At 43.2% G+C, this 18,928-nt stretch overlaps 1 protein-coding gene across 3 annotated transcripts in view; it reads right to left on the reverse strand.

Annotated features, from left to right (window-relative positions):
* Positions 1-18,928, reverse strand: part of SPAG17 (sperm associated antigen 17) — an 84,260-nt gene that overhangs the window by 53,961 nt on the left and 11,371 nt on the right. For all 3 annotated transcript variants that reach the window (XM_079960211.1, XM_079960209.1, XM_079960210.1), the window contains exons 4-13: positions 16,704-16,835; positions 14,167-14,365; positions 12,896-13,090; positions 10,266-10,447; positions 8,156-8,296; positions 5,369-5,447; positions 3,540-3,631; positions 2,891-3,028; positions 2,701-2,811; positions 291-441 (exon numbers count right to left, since the gene is read on the reverse strand). In XM_079960211.1, the coding sequence (XP_079816337.1) occupies positions 291-441; positions 2,701-2,811; positions 2,891-3,028; positions 3,540-3,631; positions 5,369-5,447; positions 8,156-8,296; positions 10,266-10,447; positions 12,896-13,090; positions 14,167-14,365; positions 16,704-16,835 (1,420 nt within the window). The remainder of the gene's footprint in view (positions 1-290; positions 442-2,700; positions 2,812-2,890; positions 3,029-3,539; positions 3,632-5,368; positions 5,448-8,155; positions 8,297-10,265; positions 10,448-12,895; positions 13,091-14,166; positions 14,366-16,703; positions 16,836-18,928) is intronic.

Here is an 18,928-nt window from a genome sequence, read left to right on the forward strand (position 1 = left end):
ATTCAGGAAGAAGATGAGCAATGACTTGCACTGCAACAGGTGAAACACAGTCCCTTAGTGCCTGGCAACCGGAGCAGAATTAAAGACAATTGTACCCTATTTACCAGGAAACCTCTCTTATTACCATTTACAGTTCATGCTTGTACCAGCCTCTTCAGGCCAAGGGAGGACTATAATACATTAAACAATGTGTGAAGGGACTCAAACCTTTACCTGGTCCTATAAAAATACCTTATAACAACCTTTTGGGACTTTGGGGGAAACTGTTTACAGTAAAGAAAGCATGTTACCGCTAGTGCAATAGTGCATGAACTCATGGATTCTGGCAAGGCGTCTGGTATTGGTTCCAGGTGGCGGAAGAGGGAATTTAAGAAGATCCATCAAAGGCAGTTTGCACATCATTTCATCTTCAACCTTGGCTGGGTCTAAACCACCCTGCATCTGAAGCGAAAAAAGAAACCAACAAATATTAACCGATGTTAATGCCCTATATATCCTACATAAAAATATTCCTGAACTTGAAAATTTAACTGAAAACTGGCACTTAGAAATTTTGGAGAGGGACACAAGTATGCCATAGTTTACACCCATAATGCAATCCCGTATATGCTTGCTGCCACTTCTCTGCATGCAATGTTGTGGCAGCACATACACTTTAAAATTCCCTGCCTATAGATATCAAGCAGGCACCTTCGCTGTATTCTTTTTGGCACCTGTGAAAAACAGCCTTGTTTAGACAAGTCTACCCAGATGCTTAGAAATGCTAATGGGAATTTAATGTTTTAGTATTTTTAAACACTTGCATGTTTTAAATCTTAATAATACAGTCATACCTTGGTTCTCCAATGCCTTGGTACTCATACGTTTTGGCTCCCGAATGCCACAAACCTGGAAGTAATTGTTCAGGTTTGCGAACATTTTTTGGAAGCCGAAGCTCCTGCAGCCAATTGGAAGCCGCGCCTTGGTTTTTCAATAGTTTGGGGAGTCAAACGTACTCCCAGAATGGATTACGTTCAGGAACCAAGATACCACTGTAATTATTATTATTATTATTATTATTATTATTATTATTATTATCATCATCATCATCATTATCATCATCATCATTTCTCCCTGATTTTGTGGTTTTATCTTTTGTTAACCACTTTTAAATAACATTTTATTGTAAAAAAAAAAAGGTTTTAGGAGCAGCATGAAATTTTATTTGAATGTCAGATCTTAGTGAATAGCAAGCTCTGTAACCGGCAAAAACTATTTTCTTTAAAGCAATATGTTCATATATATATATATATATATATATATATATAAAACACACACACACACACGAATATAGGTATTCCAAATCAATACAAATCAGTCCAAATTATTTAAATTTGATCCAATTTCTTAAAAAAAATAGGTTTCCCGTTCCTGCTGCAAACATATGTCCATTATTTCCTGATGTAGCCATTTCATTCTTTGTTAATCTCCTCTTCATGCTTCTCTTAATGCAAAGTGATATGTTCTTCTATTGGGTAAAATGAACTGGGCAAATTTTGCCCAGTACAGTGGGGTAGATGGTAGAAGCAGTAACCTTGGTCACGGCCATGCAAAAATAAGGAACAAAAGGTATTTACACCAAATAAGGAAAGATATTAACACCAAATCAGTACTGTAATCTAAAATGTCACACCGTTTGGTAGTCAGTTTGATGTTACCATGGTTTGGCACTATATTGGGAGTGGGAGAGTGTGTAACCAGATCATATAATTCATTTCACTATTAAAGTGATTTCTCCACCCCCATCGTTCAGCTTGGATACTGAGATCCAATTCTAAGGGCTTTCTGGCAGTTCCCTCACTATGATAAGTGAAATTACAGGAAACCAATCAAAGGATGTTCTCAGTAGTTGCACCCGCCCTGTGAAACAACCTCCCATCAGATGTCAAGGAAATAAACTATCTGACTTTTAGAAGAAACCTGAAGACAGCCCTGTATAGGGAAGTTTTTAATATTTGATGTCCTAGTGTGTTTTAATTTATTGGAAGCCACGAAGAGTGGCTGGGGTAACCCAGTCAGATGGGCAGGGTATAAATATATTATTGGTGGAACTGTGGTCTAAACCACTGAGCCTCTTCGGTTTGGCAATTGGAAGGTCAGCGGTTCAAATCCGCACAACGGGGTGAGTTCCTGTTGCTCTGTCCCAGCTCCTGCCAACCTAGCAGTTCCAAAGCACGCCAGTGCAAACAGATAAATAGGTACTGCTGTGTAGGGAAGGTAAATGGCATTCCGTGAGCTCTGGTTTCTGTCACAGTGTTCCATTGTGCCAGAAGCGGTATAGTCATGCTGGCCATATGGCCCGGAAAACTGTCTGTGGACAAACGTCAGCTTCCTCAGCCTGAAGCGAGATGAGCGCCGCAACCCCATAGTTGCCTTTGACTGGACTTAACCGTCCAGGGGTCCTTTACCTTTTTTACCTAAAATTATTATTATTATTATTATTATTATTATTATTATTATTATTACACAATGAGTGTGAAGTTAGTTCCAGCCTCTGACGTCCTTTGGGTCCTAGCAAATTTATAGGAAAATATTCCTACTTGCTATTTCCCGCTCATTGTTCAAAGTGTCATAATTTCGCATTTAATGCTACTGATGAAAGAAAGAAGGAAAGGAAAGGAAAGGAAAGGAAAGGAAAGACTAAACTGCACCACATTCTACCTTTAGGAAGTACAATCTCTGGGACAGGGTATCATGGTAGTTCAGTATAAGAGGCCATTTCTGATCCGTGGTCTTTTCTTTATTTTCAGGATAAAAGGAGTTGTAAAGATTCTGTTAATAAAAGTAAAAACACAAATTTAAAATATCTATATTTTAAAACAACGAAATAGTAATACTTGGCAATACAAACCTTTTTCTCACTCTCAGGAAGGGCAAGAGAAGGCAGGATCGAAACCATGTGACTTGCAATGGTATGATCCAGCCCATCTTCACGAGGCTCTGGAACCACCAAGCTTGGTGGTGTAAGATTCTGTTCTGATGCAACAACCTAGCAAAAGAAAACATAAATAGGATAACTCCATGGCTGTCATAGCTAGTATGAGCATCAGGATAGTCAGAATACCAGCAGAATCCCAAATCTGTCCATTGTCAGGGACAAGGAATACTGGGACCCACCCAGCCTAGGATGGAGTCACTATAAACAACAACAGCAACAACAACAATTTATTATTTCTACCCCACCCATCTGGCTGGGTTTCCTCAGTCACTCTGGGTGGCTTTCAACAGAACATTAAAAACAGAATAAAACTTCAAACATTAAAAGCTTCACTAAACAGGGCTGCCTTCAGATGTCTTCAACAACTATGAAAACTGTTCACTGAGAACTGGGATGGTTATAACTGAGAAAGATCCAGTTGCTAGTTCTAGTGCTAGTAAAGCAGTTCTCTCCCCATAAGGTCACTTTCCCATGCATAACGTGTGAAGGACTTTTAGCTGCACACAAAACCTTTTTTAAAAAAATGACAACTATTCTTGAATATACTGAAGACTGTGCTTACCTGTTGCAACATGCAATCCAGTATCAAGGCAACAGAAACAATCTCATCTGGGACTGGGTTCAGGAGGTCATTATAATATCTCATGTCTACATCTGTAATCAAAAAGTAATGTTGTCCTTTCTTCGTATATAATATTTGTACCGGTCTGTCATCACACTGAAATTTGTGCGGTCACCAACAGATGGTGCTAGCATCGCAAAGTGTCATATGAACTACAGTGTATTGACAATCTAGGGTGGGGTTTCCCCGAGAACCAAAGAAGCTTGAGACCAGCAGACCCAGCTCTGAGCAGTATGCAGGCAAGTCTCTGGCCTAGTTCGACCCCAATGACCCTCCATCCTCATCTCTGCTCAAAGATGGGCCTGCTATTGGTAAAACCTATCTGGTGTTTCGCAACTTTCTAACTAGTTGCAGGACCTTAGCCAGACCTAGCAGAGTAAACGCAGAATCCACAGAAGCAATTGGCAACTTGGCTGCAGACAGGATAGACAAAGCAGGAACCAGGAACTTGTAGTTAGGTGTTCATTATATACAGTGGACTATTTACAGGAACAGAACAGAACACAGATCTTTTGCTAGCTCTCTCTGATACGACTCACAACTCCTACACTGACACAGAACTCTGAACACTGAACTAACACATTCCAGTTAGTGGGCCATTAATTATCATTCCCTTGAGAGAGCTTGACCAATCAGGGAGCGGTTTCCATGTCTCTGTTATCACCAGGCAGACTTACTCCTTCAGATTGCCTTCTGGCTTTCTGCCAAACCTTAATTGACTCCGTGTGAGTAGCTGCACGTACACAGTTTCCCAACACCTGCTGGGCTTGGGTTTTCTCAGCCTACCAGAACCCCCCAAACTCTTGTATTTGGGCATGGGCCTCCTGGGCTGTGGAAGGAGGAAGCATCAGCGACAGTGTTGCTTCATCCTTAGTAGTCGCTGCCATGTCCTCGCGGTGGCTGTGGCCTGGAAAAGTCCCCAGAGGAGGCTGGCAGCTCCAGAGTCCATTGCTTCAGCAGGAGGAAAATTCAGGAATTCCCCCCCCCCCCCAAGCTATTGCAGAGATTGGCATAACTGCTTATGGCATCAGCAACACCACATATGCGGGTGAGGAAGGAGGAGACTGCTTGGGGTTGGAGAGCAGAGGTGAGAAGGGGGCAACGAAGAGCTACAAAATCACCATGTGGATGTTCCATGTGCATGGGGAAACTTGGAAGGGAGGTGGTTTGAAAAAGGGGGGTGAAGGCGAAAAGGGGAGGTGCAAATGGGGTTGGAAAATAGTGGTGGCTTTTAGAAATGGGGAGGTGAAAAGGGAGGTTAGTAATTGCATTGGATAGGGAGATCTAACCGGTTAAATGGGAGTCTATGTGCAAGGAGGAGTTGCGAAAAAAGGAAGGAGTGGTAGCTTCAGAATTGATGGGGAAAGCAAAAGGTTAGTTGCAATGTACGGGAGGAGGAAGATTCAGGAGGTCAGGTGCAAGATGGGTATAAGAAATGACCTGTAGTTGATGGGAAGAAGGGATAAACAACGGCTGATCCTCCATATTTGAGAATATAAAATCTACCCTGAAATAAACAGCAAGTTTTTGACATTCAGTATGCCTTGGTGCAATGAAAATGATTAAGAATTGCTTCAGAAGGCATCTCATTAAGAGAAGTTGGAATTTTCAGGTTGGAATCAAAACTCATCACATCACAAAACTCATCACCCCACTGCTATCTGCAGAAGGTTTACACATATTTTGCCCTATTTCTCCAGCATGTTAAAAAGGAATTACTCTTTTCAATGACAAAGTTTAGGAATAACTTGAAGACACTTCACACATACCTGTTGTTAAAACTGGAGCAGCAGGCTCTTCCGCTGCCTGCTTTCTCCTTGAAGGTGTAGGTGGAGCAGCAGGTGGTACCTTGTGAAACAAAAACATTTATGACAATACAGCCGTCTTATATTCAAATCTTCAACCCAGTTATTGCAGTACTTGAATGAAGTATTTAAACAGGCTGTCAGTTTTGCTGCTGGACACTCTTTGTGAATAATGTGATGCAAGAACTACTGCAGGTTTGAGTCACAAAGAGTGCTGGATGAATCTTGGGATCACCTGGAGGAGAATTTCTGAATTAATGTAGAATTTAGGCTGCCCTTTCCATGACTCAGATGAACCCCCGCCTTTCCGATACAATTCACACAACCAGTTTAACCATTTACAAGGCAACCTATAGGTCAAAAGGCATGTCAAAATTAAAATGTCTTTGCCGGCCGACGAGAGGCCATCTGAAATGGGACCCGATGCCCTTGGCAAGGAATTCCAGCACCTGACAGCAGCCAAGAAAGCCCTCTCTCGAGTCTCCACCAAATGTACTTCAGGAGAGAAAGATGGATATCTCCTGAGGATCTTAAAATCCAGATTGGTATGGGTGAATAACTGCCCACATAGTCACATAGGGATTTGTAGATCATAACCAGTATATTTAATTATGCTTTTGCGAAAGGGACAGGTAGCCAGCTCTGGTCTGGCTTTTGCTTTTTCAACTGGCTAAACTTTATGAGTAGGCAATGTCCTATGGAGAGCCTGTTGTAGTAGACTTGGGCTTTAAACTGTAAAAAGAAGGGTTATTTTCTATGTCCTCAGACTATGTCATACATTACTATAAAATACCCGCCCCACCCAAAAGTCCACCGTCTCACCTGATCTTTGGGAGGTTCACTACCTCGAAATGCAATGAAACATTGCTGGGCTGCAGCCTCCTGCTTCCTAAGCCTGTGCAATGTCATAAATGCAGGTTGCTCCTATGACAAATGGCTGTGGCTTCCTATGCTGCTTCTTCCGGTCCCTCCTTATCCATGCCCGACAAAGGGCTCCTTTCACCCCCCTCCCCCATGCATCTTGAACCCTTGTTCCAGGGAGTCCTTGGGTGGGAGAGGGTGTCATGCCTCTTCTCACTTCTTCTGTGTTTTGAAGTCAAAAAGTGCTTACATGTGCAGTAGATACATGAGTCTGTGTGTACAGGTATGTGGTGGGTGAGCCAATGCAATTCTGGGCTGCATCAACAGGAGTATAGCATCTAGATCAAGGGAAGTAATAGTGCCACTGTATTCTGCTCTGGTCAGACCTCACCTGGAGTACTGTGTCCAGTCCTGGGCACCACAGTTCAAGAAGGACACTGACAAACTGGAACGTGTCCAGAGGAGGGCAACCAAAATGGTCAAAGGACTGGAAACGATGCCTTATGAGGAACGGCTAAGGGAGCTGGGCATGTTTAGCCTGGAGAAGAGGAGGTTAAGGGGTGATATGATAGCCATGTTCAAATATATAAAAGGATGTCACATAGAGGAGGGAGAAAGGTTGTTTTCTGCTGCTCCAGAGAAGCGGACACGGAGCAATGGATCCAAACTACAAGAAAGAAGATTCCACCTAAACATTAGGAAGAACTTCCTGACAGTAAGAGCTGTTCGACAGTGGAATTTGCTGCCAAGGAGTGTGGTGGAGTCTCCTTCTTTGGAGGTCTTTAAGCAGAGGCTTGACAACCAGATGTCAGGAGTGCTCTGATGGTGTTTCCTGCTTGGCAGGGGGTTGGACTCGATGGCCCTTGTGGTCTCTTCCAACTCTAGGATTCTATGATTCTATGATTCTATGATTCTATGAGTAAAAAAGGGGGATTCATATCCCTGTGGAGCAGGATTTGCCCTACAGTAGCAAATGCAGCAGGCTGCTGTGGCATTATTGAGTCTGGTGGAGGTTAGATTGTATGTGGAGCTGAGAGCTGTTATAGGGGAATCTCCCCATACCTCAGACCAAATGGGCTCCTTCTGTAATGTCTTCGCGGATACATTTTGGTACGCCACCCCACAACTGGCTCCTATGGATCCTGGCTTTGTGGCTGGAAGTAAGAACGTAAGAACCTGTGAGGTCAGGCCAGTGGCCCACCTTGTCCAACGTCCTGTTCTCACAGTGACCAACCAGATGCCTGTGCAAAGCTCAAAAGCAGCACCAGAATGCAACTCTCCCCACTTGTGATTTCTAGCAACTGGTATTCATGTACTTTGTGTACTCCTCCCTTCTTTGCCATTTGGGGTGTTTTCTTGTTCTTTACTTGTGCTTGGATCAGGTATCAGATCCAGGGCCCTGCAGGATCTGATTTCTTTCCGCAGGGCCTGTAAGACAGAGTTGTTCTGCCTGGCCTTTGGCTTGGAGCCAATTTGATTCCCTCCCCCTCTTTCTTTTTCCTTTCTTCACCTGTGATGAGGCTGCATTTTAATGTTTCAGTATTTTAATTGTTGTATTTTAATCTTGTTTTTAAGTTGTATTCCTTCAACTTGTTTTTATTATTGCTTGTTAGCCGCCCTGAGCCTGGCCTTGGCTGGGGAGGTCGGGGTATAAATAAAAATTACTATAAAAATTATTATTATTATATAAGTGCCCCAAAGTAGCAGCAGGATCATAGAATTCCCCAGTGACCTGAGAAGTAATGGCTTTCCCAAAACTATTCCATCCAACCATTTTTGCTCTGGACCACACTACTGACACCAAACTATCTATTAGATGATGCATATTTATGCAGAAATGTACTCCTATGCACAATTTTTCTGCTACCAAACATGGACGTGGTCTCTGACCTCAGCCTTGCTCTTCTTTTCTACTACGGGGACATTAATAAATTTGGTGGATTTCAAGTAGTGCTGATGCTGTCTTTTCCAGTCCAGGCAGTCATACATCAAACATGCCACAACTTCAAAGAGCTCCGTTCCAAATTCAAGCTACACAAAAGAAAAGGAGGAAATATAAAGACTGGCTTTATAACATGCAGAACACACGGGAACTCAGCCAACTTCTAAGCAATGAATTATACATGTTATCGAATAACACAACAAGCATGATTCAATTTGAATGCATTTTAATATTAATATTATCCCACCTCAATAAAAGCCCAGATTTCCATTATGGGAGAGTTCCTATTTGTTCTTCCACTCACCAGCACGTGGCAGTAAATCCATACCTCCAAAGACCAGAATTCCAAGCTAAATGACAACTACAGTAAATGCTTTTTCTTCCCATCACCTATTTAGGAGAATGTGGTATACAAGACATATTGTTTTGCAAATGAAGCTTCTGTTTAACCATGCCCAATGATCAGAGATGAACAATGCGGCAGTTACTTCCCTGTGATGCAATCTCACACCCCTAAGGAATATGTTGGAATTATCCAAGCACATGGCATGCCTAACTGCACTGACGGTTGACAAGGCACATTGGAGACTGGAATGCAAGCCAGGAGCAGCAGACCTCATAAAAACCATTTCTCTTAGTCAACCAACTGGACACATCTCCAGTTACAATGCTGCATCACCCAAGGGGATATAGACCATCACAAATAAACAAAGTTTAGCTACATTTCTATCTCCCCTCCTACTGTATTTTGATTACTACACTAGTCCCTAGGACAGGTATGGGAAACCATTTTGGTGTCAAGTGCCACAGATGGGCCAAATTTGACAAGTGGGTGTAGTCACCCACCTGTCACGATGACATTATACAAACTGACAGCTGGGTTGTTCCAACTATCTGTCAAAATCCCTTGTATAGTTTTGCAAATCTCGCCATGCTTCCCCGTTAAACATTCAATCTTGGAGGCTTATAAGTGGAGGGTGGGAAGACTTGTAGAGCCCTTTAAGCAACTGAATGAGTGAGCTTCTTTCTCCTCTTCCCCACCCTCTGCTGCCTGCTTGGGATGGGCAGGAGGAGACAGGAGCCTTTAAACATCTGGGCAGGCAGCAGGGCGAAAGGAGTCTGTACAATGCAGATGTCTTTCTACTCGTTGCCACCCGCTCAGATTTTAAACAGAGGAGCACTCTCAGACAGCTCTTGATTGAACCTCTGCTTTTCAGAGGCTCCAGCACAACTGCTGGGCTGCTTGAACCAATGAATGATGCAATAACCCTGTCCTCCCGCCAATCAGCTGACAGCACCAGATATATCAGTTGATGGGTGTGTGGGTGGGCACAGTTTGGGGAAAATGGCTCCGTGGGCCAAAGTGGACTCCCTGGAAGGCCAAGATTCACCATGGGCAGAAGGTTCCCCATCTCTGCTCTAGAAAGCCTCAAACTGAACCTTAAGGGTATACTGATTGGTGAGGGACTATGCTAAACCTCAGGGTTCAGATTAACAGCTATTCCCACTCCAGAATTAGAAACAAATGTCACACCATGCACTATTGCCCACTTACCCCACACAAATGCTTCTTGTAAAAGACAATGGGCACAAGAGAATTCCTCCCTTATGGCCTGTACCACCCCCAAATCTGATCCAAAGCGTTGGAGAAGGCCCTAGATCAGTGTTTCCCAACCTTGGGCCTTCAGATGTTTTTGGCCTACAACTCCCATCATCCCTAGCTAGCAAGACCAGTGGTCAGGGATGATGGGAATTGTAGTTCAAAAACAGCTGGAGGCCCAAGGTTGGGAAACACTGCCCTAGATCCTATTCAGGGGGCACATGGGCAAGGAGAGCAGGGAAATGATCAGTGGCGCAAGGAGAAATCCATGCACTAATGGAATGTTAACCTTAGTGCTACATCAAATATAACCCAATACGACTAGCCAGGGCCTTTAGTTCAGGGCGAACTCACAGGAACTCAGTTCTGGCACCTCTCAGGTGGGCACCATTGCCATTCTAAGAAAATGAGGGTGAGTTCTGGCACCATATTTCTAGAAAAATAGCACTGCTACTAACCAACATGTCAGTGTTACTCCAGTCAGCAGGAAAGGAAGACTCATTGACTAGGTGATGGAGTCGAGCTATCTGAAAAAGATTTGATCCTGGTTTCCCACTATTCAGAACTGGCTCCAGATATTTCCAGAAGGTTTCCAGGTCCTTGGCCGCTTTCTGCTTCTTCTTCTTTTCAGCTTCGACAACTAGGGTTGCATGAGCATGGAATTATTTTAGCAGGCAAGTATGCCCATAGAAAATCTTAAACATACTTTGGGCAAAAAGGATTAAGCCACGGTCAGCTCACTCTTTTGCAAAGCCTATTTAATAATCTAAGCTTTGGTCAGATAACATGATACATAGGAATGGACGAATCTGTCAACTTTGGTTTCTTTCGGTTTTGTCATATTTCCAAGTTCAGTTCTCTACCTTTCCATGACAGCTTTTTTTTGTTAAGTCCTCATGAAAACTGATCAGCATTTTAGTGAGAATTTCTCCTAATTGTGACGGACTGCTTGGAAGCAGAGGAATGGCAGGAGGAACCAGCTGGGGAACCCAAAGGGGGAAAGGCTCAGAGCCCGGGGAGCGGTGGTGGGACAACAATGAGCGGTCAGAAGGAGATGAGGAAGAGGAGGTGTCGAAAGCTGAAGAGGTAACAGGGCTTAGTGAGCTGGGAGTCTGTGGCAAAGAGAAGTCCAGAGGCAGAGGAAGAAGCTGAAACAGGCAAGTGGGAGGAGGGAGGTCAAGAAGCAGAGATAAATCAGGCTGGTGAAGCGTCATGGGTATCTCCCCCTCCTGCTGTGACAAGCTCCCTTCTCCCCAACTCCCAGGAATAGAAGAGGCATGGAACAGAAGGAGCAAAGACAGGCACAGTCTCCAATTGCTGAGGGGGGGGGGAGCCCTGGAGAGGAGGAGACATAGACGGTTGTGGGGAGGCAGGGAATTTTAGTCTTGGCAACTGATTTCATAGAGCAAGACTTACAGGGAATAAGTTGCTGTGCTCATTAGGCCTGAAACTCAGTCAGGTCTGGGAAGATCGTGTTTTTGCTAATAAAGAGTTAACGCCAACTTGGAACCGTTGGAAATGGCCAGCTCGTTCTGTGACACTAATGTACACGTTTTGTAAAGCAATTTTCCCTAATGTAATGTACTTCTTCCTCCTTTCCTGTTTGGTCTATTCTTTTGAATAGGATGTACTCCTCAATTTCTACATTCCTGTCATGAGTTTCATATTAAGAGCTCAAATTCATCTTGCTTGTTTCCCATACCCTGGGCTTTAGTATAGAAACTGAAACGACAAGTCATTCCCTCCAGCTGTTTCTTTAAATGAAGCTATTATTCCCAGTACTAGGTATTCCTGTCATCTGTAATATTGTCTCCCTCCTGCACAGGATTTAGTTTAAAGCTTTCCTGGGCAGGTTCACAAGACTCTTAGCAAACATACTCTTGCCAACTGCTGTGAGGTGCAAGCCATCTCTTACCATAAGTCCTTCCTCAAGGAAATGGAGACCATGATCCAAGAAGCCAAACCTTGGATGCAACTTCCTCCTTCCTGCTGCTTGACTTTACAAATACTCCCATTGCCTTTCTTTCCTTCCACCTGTCTTTCACCTAGCTGCAGCTTTTGCTGCACCTAAGGAGACCCTGGCCCAAAGCGCCAGCCTAGAATAGAGGCCTCTTTTTTGTTGGCTCCATGGAGCTATTAAGCAGGAAGACTCAACCATCACTACTGATGTTAAGAAAACTACTGTGGCCCAGGGGATCCCAAAGTATGATAGTGACTTGGCACAAAGTGTTTTTGAATTACTGCATTATAACAATGCAACAAATAAACCTTAATTAACATAAAGCACAAGAGCAGCTGTTTGTATGTTTCCATTAAGATCTTTTTAAGCATTTAAGTGGCAAAGAGGACAGGCAATTCATCTCATCAGAGGGCACATGGATGAGTTGGCTGTCTACTTCCCCCCACCATTTGAACATGCCCAGCTCTCTCCCTTCGATGCTGGACTGGGGTGCACTAGCTTGGGATTCTGATGGCTTCCAAGGGTCTAAAGGGTTACGGGAAACCCGGTAGTGGCGCAAGCCCTGTGGAACACCCTTCCATAAGATGTCAAAGAGATAAATAACTACACAAACTTCCATAGACATCTGAAGGCAGCCCTGTATCAGAAAGTTTTTAATGTGTGATGTTCTATTGTGTCTTTGTACCGGTATATTGTTGGAAACTTCTCAGAATGGCTGGGGCAACCCAGCCAAAAGGGCAGGGTACACAAAATTATTATTATTATTATTATTATTATTATTATTATTAAACTAGTATGCACTTGCTAACTATTAGTGAGTTTGGGGTGGGAGGAAGAAGGATCAGTTTGACTCCCTAGTGTTTTTCTGCAAGGACTGTGCCCTGTGCCATGATCACGCTTACTTATTACTCTTCTGATTCATCCAGAAATGGACTTAGCTCAGCAATAAGATACAGATTTTAAAGTCTATTGAAATATCAATAGTATATCTTGGGTTTGGGGGGTTTTTTCCTAACAGCTAATTAAAGTGCTCAAAGTATGCTACAACAAAATTGCCCATCTAAAACAAGAATAAGAATGGTGGATTTTCAGTTTCAAATAACATACAATTGCTAATCATCAGCTCACCTTCTGCTTCAAGAAATGGTTCTTCCTGCAAAGCAACTCCTTCCAGGTGGGTCTGGAGTGGCTCATAATTGTCAGAAGAAATCTTAATGACACTTGCAACATTGACCCCAAGATCGGATAGCACAGGCAGAAGTTGAGGGTAGGGAAAACCACTAATTATGAAATAATACTGAGCACCGTCATCTGGTTCATCATCTGTTCAAAACATCATACAAAGCTCATTGGTTTTATTAAAGCATAATATTGAGAAAGCATCCAAATTGGCAGTTTATATATATATATGGTACATGGCTTGCATGCAAGTTATTTTCCATAAATACATCTATTACAAATCCTGCTTTTCAAATGCATGAAACCTTTGAAGACTTACGGTTTGGATTGTATCATATGCAATTTATAAGGGGAATGGGTTTAACTCAGGAGGGGGCAGGGAGGCTGGGAGAAACCCTTTTGAAATAAGGGTTATTAGTGTGAAACTATTTAACTAACATTTAGTGTTTGGAGAGAGTTGATAAATGTTATGTCCTGCCCAAGTAGTATCATTCCCCATGTTGTCTTCAGAAAGGCATTGCCAAGGAATTTTTTTCCTGCCAATGCTGGACTGTCCTGCGATGGAATGGATGAAAGAGGCAATATAGGCATCCCTTATTTTATTTCTGAGGTGTTCCCCAGCAAGCATTGCCAAAGCTATAACTGACAGGTGACATTAAAAGGGTTATACCATATTGAGATTCACTGAGCAAGCAATGGAAGGCAACATGGGGGTGGGGGAGCATCCCATCTCCTTTCATGGGAGAAGGAAATGGGAACAATTATCCAAGGAAAACCCTGCTCTTCCCTATGCCTGTTTATTCAGCACCTGAAATGCTTCTGGACAGAAGGCTCTCCCTTTTGCCTGTGTGCACAAGGCAGTCACAAAGAGACATGAAAGACCTTCTCTAGTATTTACAGGCAAATTTTGCAACCTGTGAGCCTAAACATGCTTTGCTGAATGCTAAGTTCCTCTTGAAACTAGCAGGACATATTTCTAAAAATATGTGAAATCTAAAAGCAAAGATCAAAAGGATTTGCTTAATCGTCATTTACTGTCTTCATATATTCTATGTTTACTGGCTTCCTGTAATTTAATTTATTACATTCTAATATCATGTCTCGTATGCTTGCACTCCTCAGAATGTCAGGATTGGCCACAGCTTCCTCTTAGTGTGAATCAGTCCAAAGTCCTGAATCTGTAGTTCTTTTGACATGAAGCATATTTATATTTTACACACCGATGTATTTGTCAAGATCATCTTCTTCTCCACGCCGTTTAAGTTTGGTGTCTTTCTTAATGGTAGCTGCCGACGCACTCGGTGACTCGGGTCCCTTCTTCTTCCCTTTCCCTTTGGCACTGGGAGGTTTCTCCTTCTTGCCGCCTTTCCCTTTCCCTTTCCCCTTTTCGTCTTTCTCCTTGTCCTTGTCCTCGGTTGTCTACCAAATTAGATAAACTACATGCACATCTTACGAAAAACAACGAGGGCAATATTACATTGTACATTTGTACTCCTATCTGAGGCAGCTGGCTCCAAATCTAGTATGTGTTCTGAAAAGGAAAAACGAGTCCCTTTCCACCCCCTTGCTCCTTCCTGCTGAAGCATCCCTGCATGGTGCAGGAAGGAGGGTTTGTTTACTGCACAGCACACTTCTCCCCCAATGCCCTCCAGGATATTCACTATAACCTGCTGGAGCCCAAGCAGGCAACTTCCTTCTTTCCCCTATGCACATTTTAGTTTCCTTCTCACGCCTCAACGAAAACTTTGACATTCCACACACCCTGACACCTCAGATTCTTCTCAGACCATTTAAAATACCCTCCCCTCCACCATTTTAACGGACAATTTCTGTATGCTTCCAAACGAAGAGTCATCCAACCATCCAAGTTTGCTACTAGTCAGAGTGGTTACATTTTTATTCTGCCCTTCTTCAAGGGAAGTATCTCTGTTTCCACTTTATGGCTTATATCTAATCAGGGAAGATAGGCACTCTGGCCCTGGAAGAGGCAAATAGCTGTAATATAACAATGTTGTTATATTACTCAAGTCAGCCCATCAGTCTATCCAGCCCACTACTGCCTACCCAAGCTGGAAGCTGCTCTTCCATTCTCATAGGTCTTTCTAAACTCTACAACCAGAAAAGTTGGGGGCTGAACCCAGGGTATAAAAACATCTGTTCTACCCCTGAACTACTCCTGAAATGCTGAGCATTGCTGATATTTGCCACTTGTTTTAGCCTTTAAAACACTCAAGAGCACTCAGCTCTTAGGACAACAATGACCACTCCCCAAATCAAATGGGGGGCGTTTTTTGCATGGTCGTGTGCAGCCTTCCCCCCGATCCTACGCAGCTCCCTAAAATACAACCTGGCTTTGCCCCCTCCCATGCTGGATACTTGGAGGTTCCAGCCTAACCTCAGGCAGTTAACCAATCCTGGCGGGGGGGGGGGGCGTTGCCAGGAGAGTTGGCCAGGTAGGGTCGGACCGCCCTGCCCACACAATAGAGGGTAGAACTTACCTGGGAGTCCTTGGAGGTTTCAGGCCTTGGGTGGAATCCTTTAGTCTATCTTCCCTAAATTGGGGGGGGGCATGAAGCGGTAGCCCATCCCCCCTCCCCGCAGCGGCAATCCCAGGTTTCCCCGTTAAAGGGGTTGTTCCCCAGATCCCTGGCTGGGGACTGGAAGAGATAAACGCCCAATGCTTAAGCCAGGGGTCAGCAAACTTTTTCAGCAGGGGGCCAGTCCACTGTCCCTGAGACCTTGTGGGGGGCCAGTCTATATATTTTTTTTTGGGGGGGGGGGAGAATGAATTCTAATGCCCCACAAATAACCCAGAGATGCATTTTAAATAAAAGCACACATTCAACTCATGTGAAAACACCAGGCAGGCCCCACAAATAACCCAAAGATGCATTTTGAATAAAAGAACACATTCTACTCATGTAAAAACACGCTGGTTCCCGGACTGTCTGCGGGCTTTATTTAGAAGGCGATTGGGCCAGATCCGGCCCCCGGGCCTTAGTTTGCCTACCCATGGCCTAAGCCATACATCTGAATCTTTAATAAATTTGTGGCCAATTTTAATCCCATAACACGTTGTCATGAGTCATTATTCCACCAGGGAGTTGCCTAGGGTTGGGGGCGGGGGTCTCTGCCTGTCCACGCAATGCTAAACTGCATTTAAACTAGCAGGAAAATCCACTGGCAAAGTAACCTCCTCGCCCCTCGCTTCAGGGTTTTGTTGTGACCAGGGCAGGGTTGTACCCTGGGCTGGCATGATGTTGGGCCATTTCTCTGGGCTTGCTTGAGGAATGTGTGTGTGGGTGCGTACGCTTTAGATTTGGCAGATCCATGCCTGAATTTAACACACCTAGTTTCATTCTGCTGTACTGGGCAACCTCTGGCATCGTAAGTGTTGCCTTGCCAATGGCACGCCCTATCTGTCAAAAGCACTTAATATCACTTCCCAAGACCCTTCAGCCAGCCTCCCAGGAAAGTTAGGACCGCTGCCTAAACAGTAACAACAGCAAGAACAACTAAAATTAAACTCAGTTTAAATAAATGCAGAGTACTAACAGATACCACAGATAAGCAAAGTTAGAAAAATATAATCCATCTCTGACTGCCACAAAAAATAATACAGATTGCTATTTCAACAAATTGCTTATGATTCAAGTGGTATTTTGTTTCGCATTTGACTAAAAGTACAATTTGTTATGTTTCAGCTCCGAAGTCCATTGAATTCAATAGGACTTACTCCCAGGTGATCCTAAAATACCTTCTTTTCAGCAGCCCTTCTCTGCAGGTCCTTCTGTTTAATGCAGAGCATCTGATATTTAATTAACTTTCCAATCAGAGTTACGGGAAGTGCTTCTCCATTGTTGAGAATGATTTTTGCCACCTCTAACACCTGCAAAGAGAAAGCGAATGATTACTGCTTCAGTATCAAATTCAGTATATGTGGTGTCTTGGAACAGGAGACATAAGCATACTGGTTGAAGAGAGGGAATGAGGAATAGGGATGCTCCAGTCTGGTTTGCAAGTCTGGCCTGTCTTCAAAGGTAAGGGAAATCAGCTATAGAGCCTGTTCCAACCCCTCTGGAAAGGCTGTAATTCACCAGTAGCAACCTGGGCAAAACAGGACATGATTCTGTGTTGGCAAATTTTGGCGAGTGTAGCAAACAAAAGTGTGAGCCTGCCATATTTGACCTGGTGCAAAATTACACCATGGATGTGGGTGTCATGGAAACACAGATGCTTAGGACATGGGACAACGATATGCCCATGATGCTGTCCCATTCCAGTAGAACAAGCACTACTGGTTTGGCATTCAAGCGGTGTTCATAGATTCCACCATACCTTCAGGTTCAGATTTCAGGTGTGATATGGCACTGCTATAACATAGCTGTTTTTAAGTACAATTTGTTCAGACAGTAAACCAACAATGGGAACCTTGCTATTATTTGTACCTGCAAACACAAATGGAAACTAACCAATGGCAGTTTCAGAAATACTTTTGGGTACTAGAGTTTCCATCCGGGTACAATTTCCCCCTTTCTTGTTCATACTGATTCTGCTGGTGTGTAGCCTAATTGGGGTGGAATAAGGTTATTGAATTTTCTTTGGGTGACGACAGCAGTAAGAACATACGGCTACGTTGTCCAGATGTGTGGCATTGACAAGCTGTTTTATGACTATGTTTTTTACAGCTTGTTTCCACCAAATTTCATATAACTTACTAACATCTGGGATCTTTTCCTTACATTCGCATAACCACTTAAAAACAACAACATGACACAAAAACTCATCAATAGTTTTTAGAAGAAAGAGAGGTGTTTCATGATAATGACTCTTAAAACGTTCTTCCAAGGTTGAAAGTGTTTCTAAGGAAGACTTTATATAAAACATTTCTCTAATTTTCTTTTTAAGCATACTGGATCTATTTATAGCTTTTGAATGAATGAGGTGTTACTCCACAGTTCTGACATCCTCTCATACCCTCACACCTCTGGAGAAATTGCACTCAACTGCATATGGTGTCGATTTTGCTTTCACAGATATGGACGACTGTTCTTGCTGCATGTCGATATGTTGTCTGAAGCTGGCAGGCTTCATGTTGAGAGTGCAGTCAAAGGGCTTCACTCTCGACAAATGCAAGGGCAGAGAAAGATGCTATGTATTTCCTAGCCTACAGCTGCTAGGGTTCATATGGTGAATGAGGGAGAGTCACTTTAGCTTTCTACCATCAACTGCAGGCTGCACTGGAACTGTGTAAAGGATTAATAGTTTCAGAGGACTTAAACAAGTCAGCTAAGTTGGAAACCTTCTAAACAATATCCTAAATGCAGCAAGTTTTCACCAAAGGGTATCATCCCTTTGGGGGCAGGGCGCATTACTTTGGATGTAAGAAAGCAAGGGGAAAGAGCCAAATTTCACTCTCCTGAGCATGGAGAGTATAATTAAAGTGATAATTACAGGTGGATCTTTCCATGGTTAACTGAAACATGAGCACAACTCCTAACATATTTATATCTACTCTAATTGACATCTGAAGGGCTGGGTGCGAGTGTGGTTCCTGTTAACTACATTTATTTTTATTATTATAAAGTAACACTGTTTATTATTCTTAGGACAATGCTGGATTAGCCTGCACTAGGACCAGAGAGCCAATGATTCAGGAAGGAGATAATATAATATTTTTTTATTTATACCCCGCCCTCCCCAGCCAAGGCCGGGCTCAGAGCGGCTTACAAGCAATAATAAAAGCAAGATGAATGATTACAAACTTAAAAACAAAAATAAAATACAACATTAAAATAATGGAACATTAAAATATTAAAATGTAGCCTCATCGCAGGAGGAGAAGGAAAAGGAAAAAAAAAAAAAAGAGAGAGGGAGGGAGGGAGGGAATCAAATTGGCTCCAAGCCAAAGGCCAGGCGGAACAACTCTGTCTTACAGGCCCTGCGGAAAGAAATCAGATCCTGAGATGCGGATACCACTAT

Source organism: Podarcis cretensis (assembly GCF_951804945.1).
Source record: "Podarcis cretensis genome assembly, chromosome: 17".
In the NCBI taxonomy this organism is placed as follows: Eukaryota; Metazoa; Chordata; class Lepidosauria; order Squamata; family Lacertidae; genus Podarcis; species Podarcis cretensis.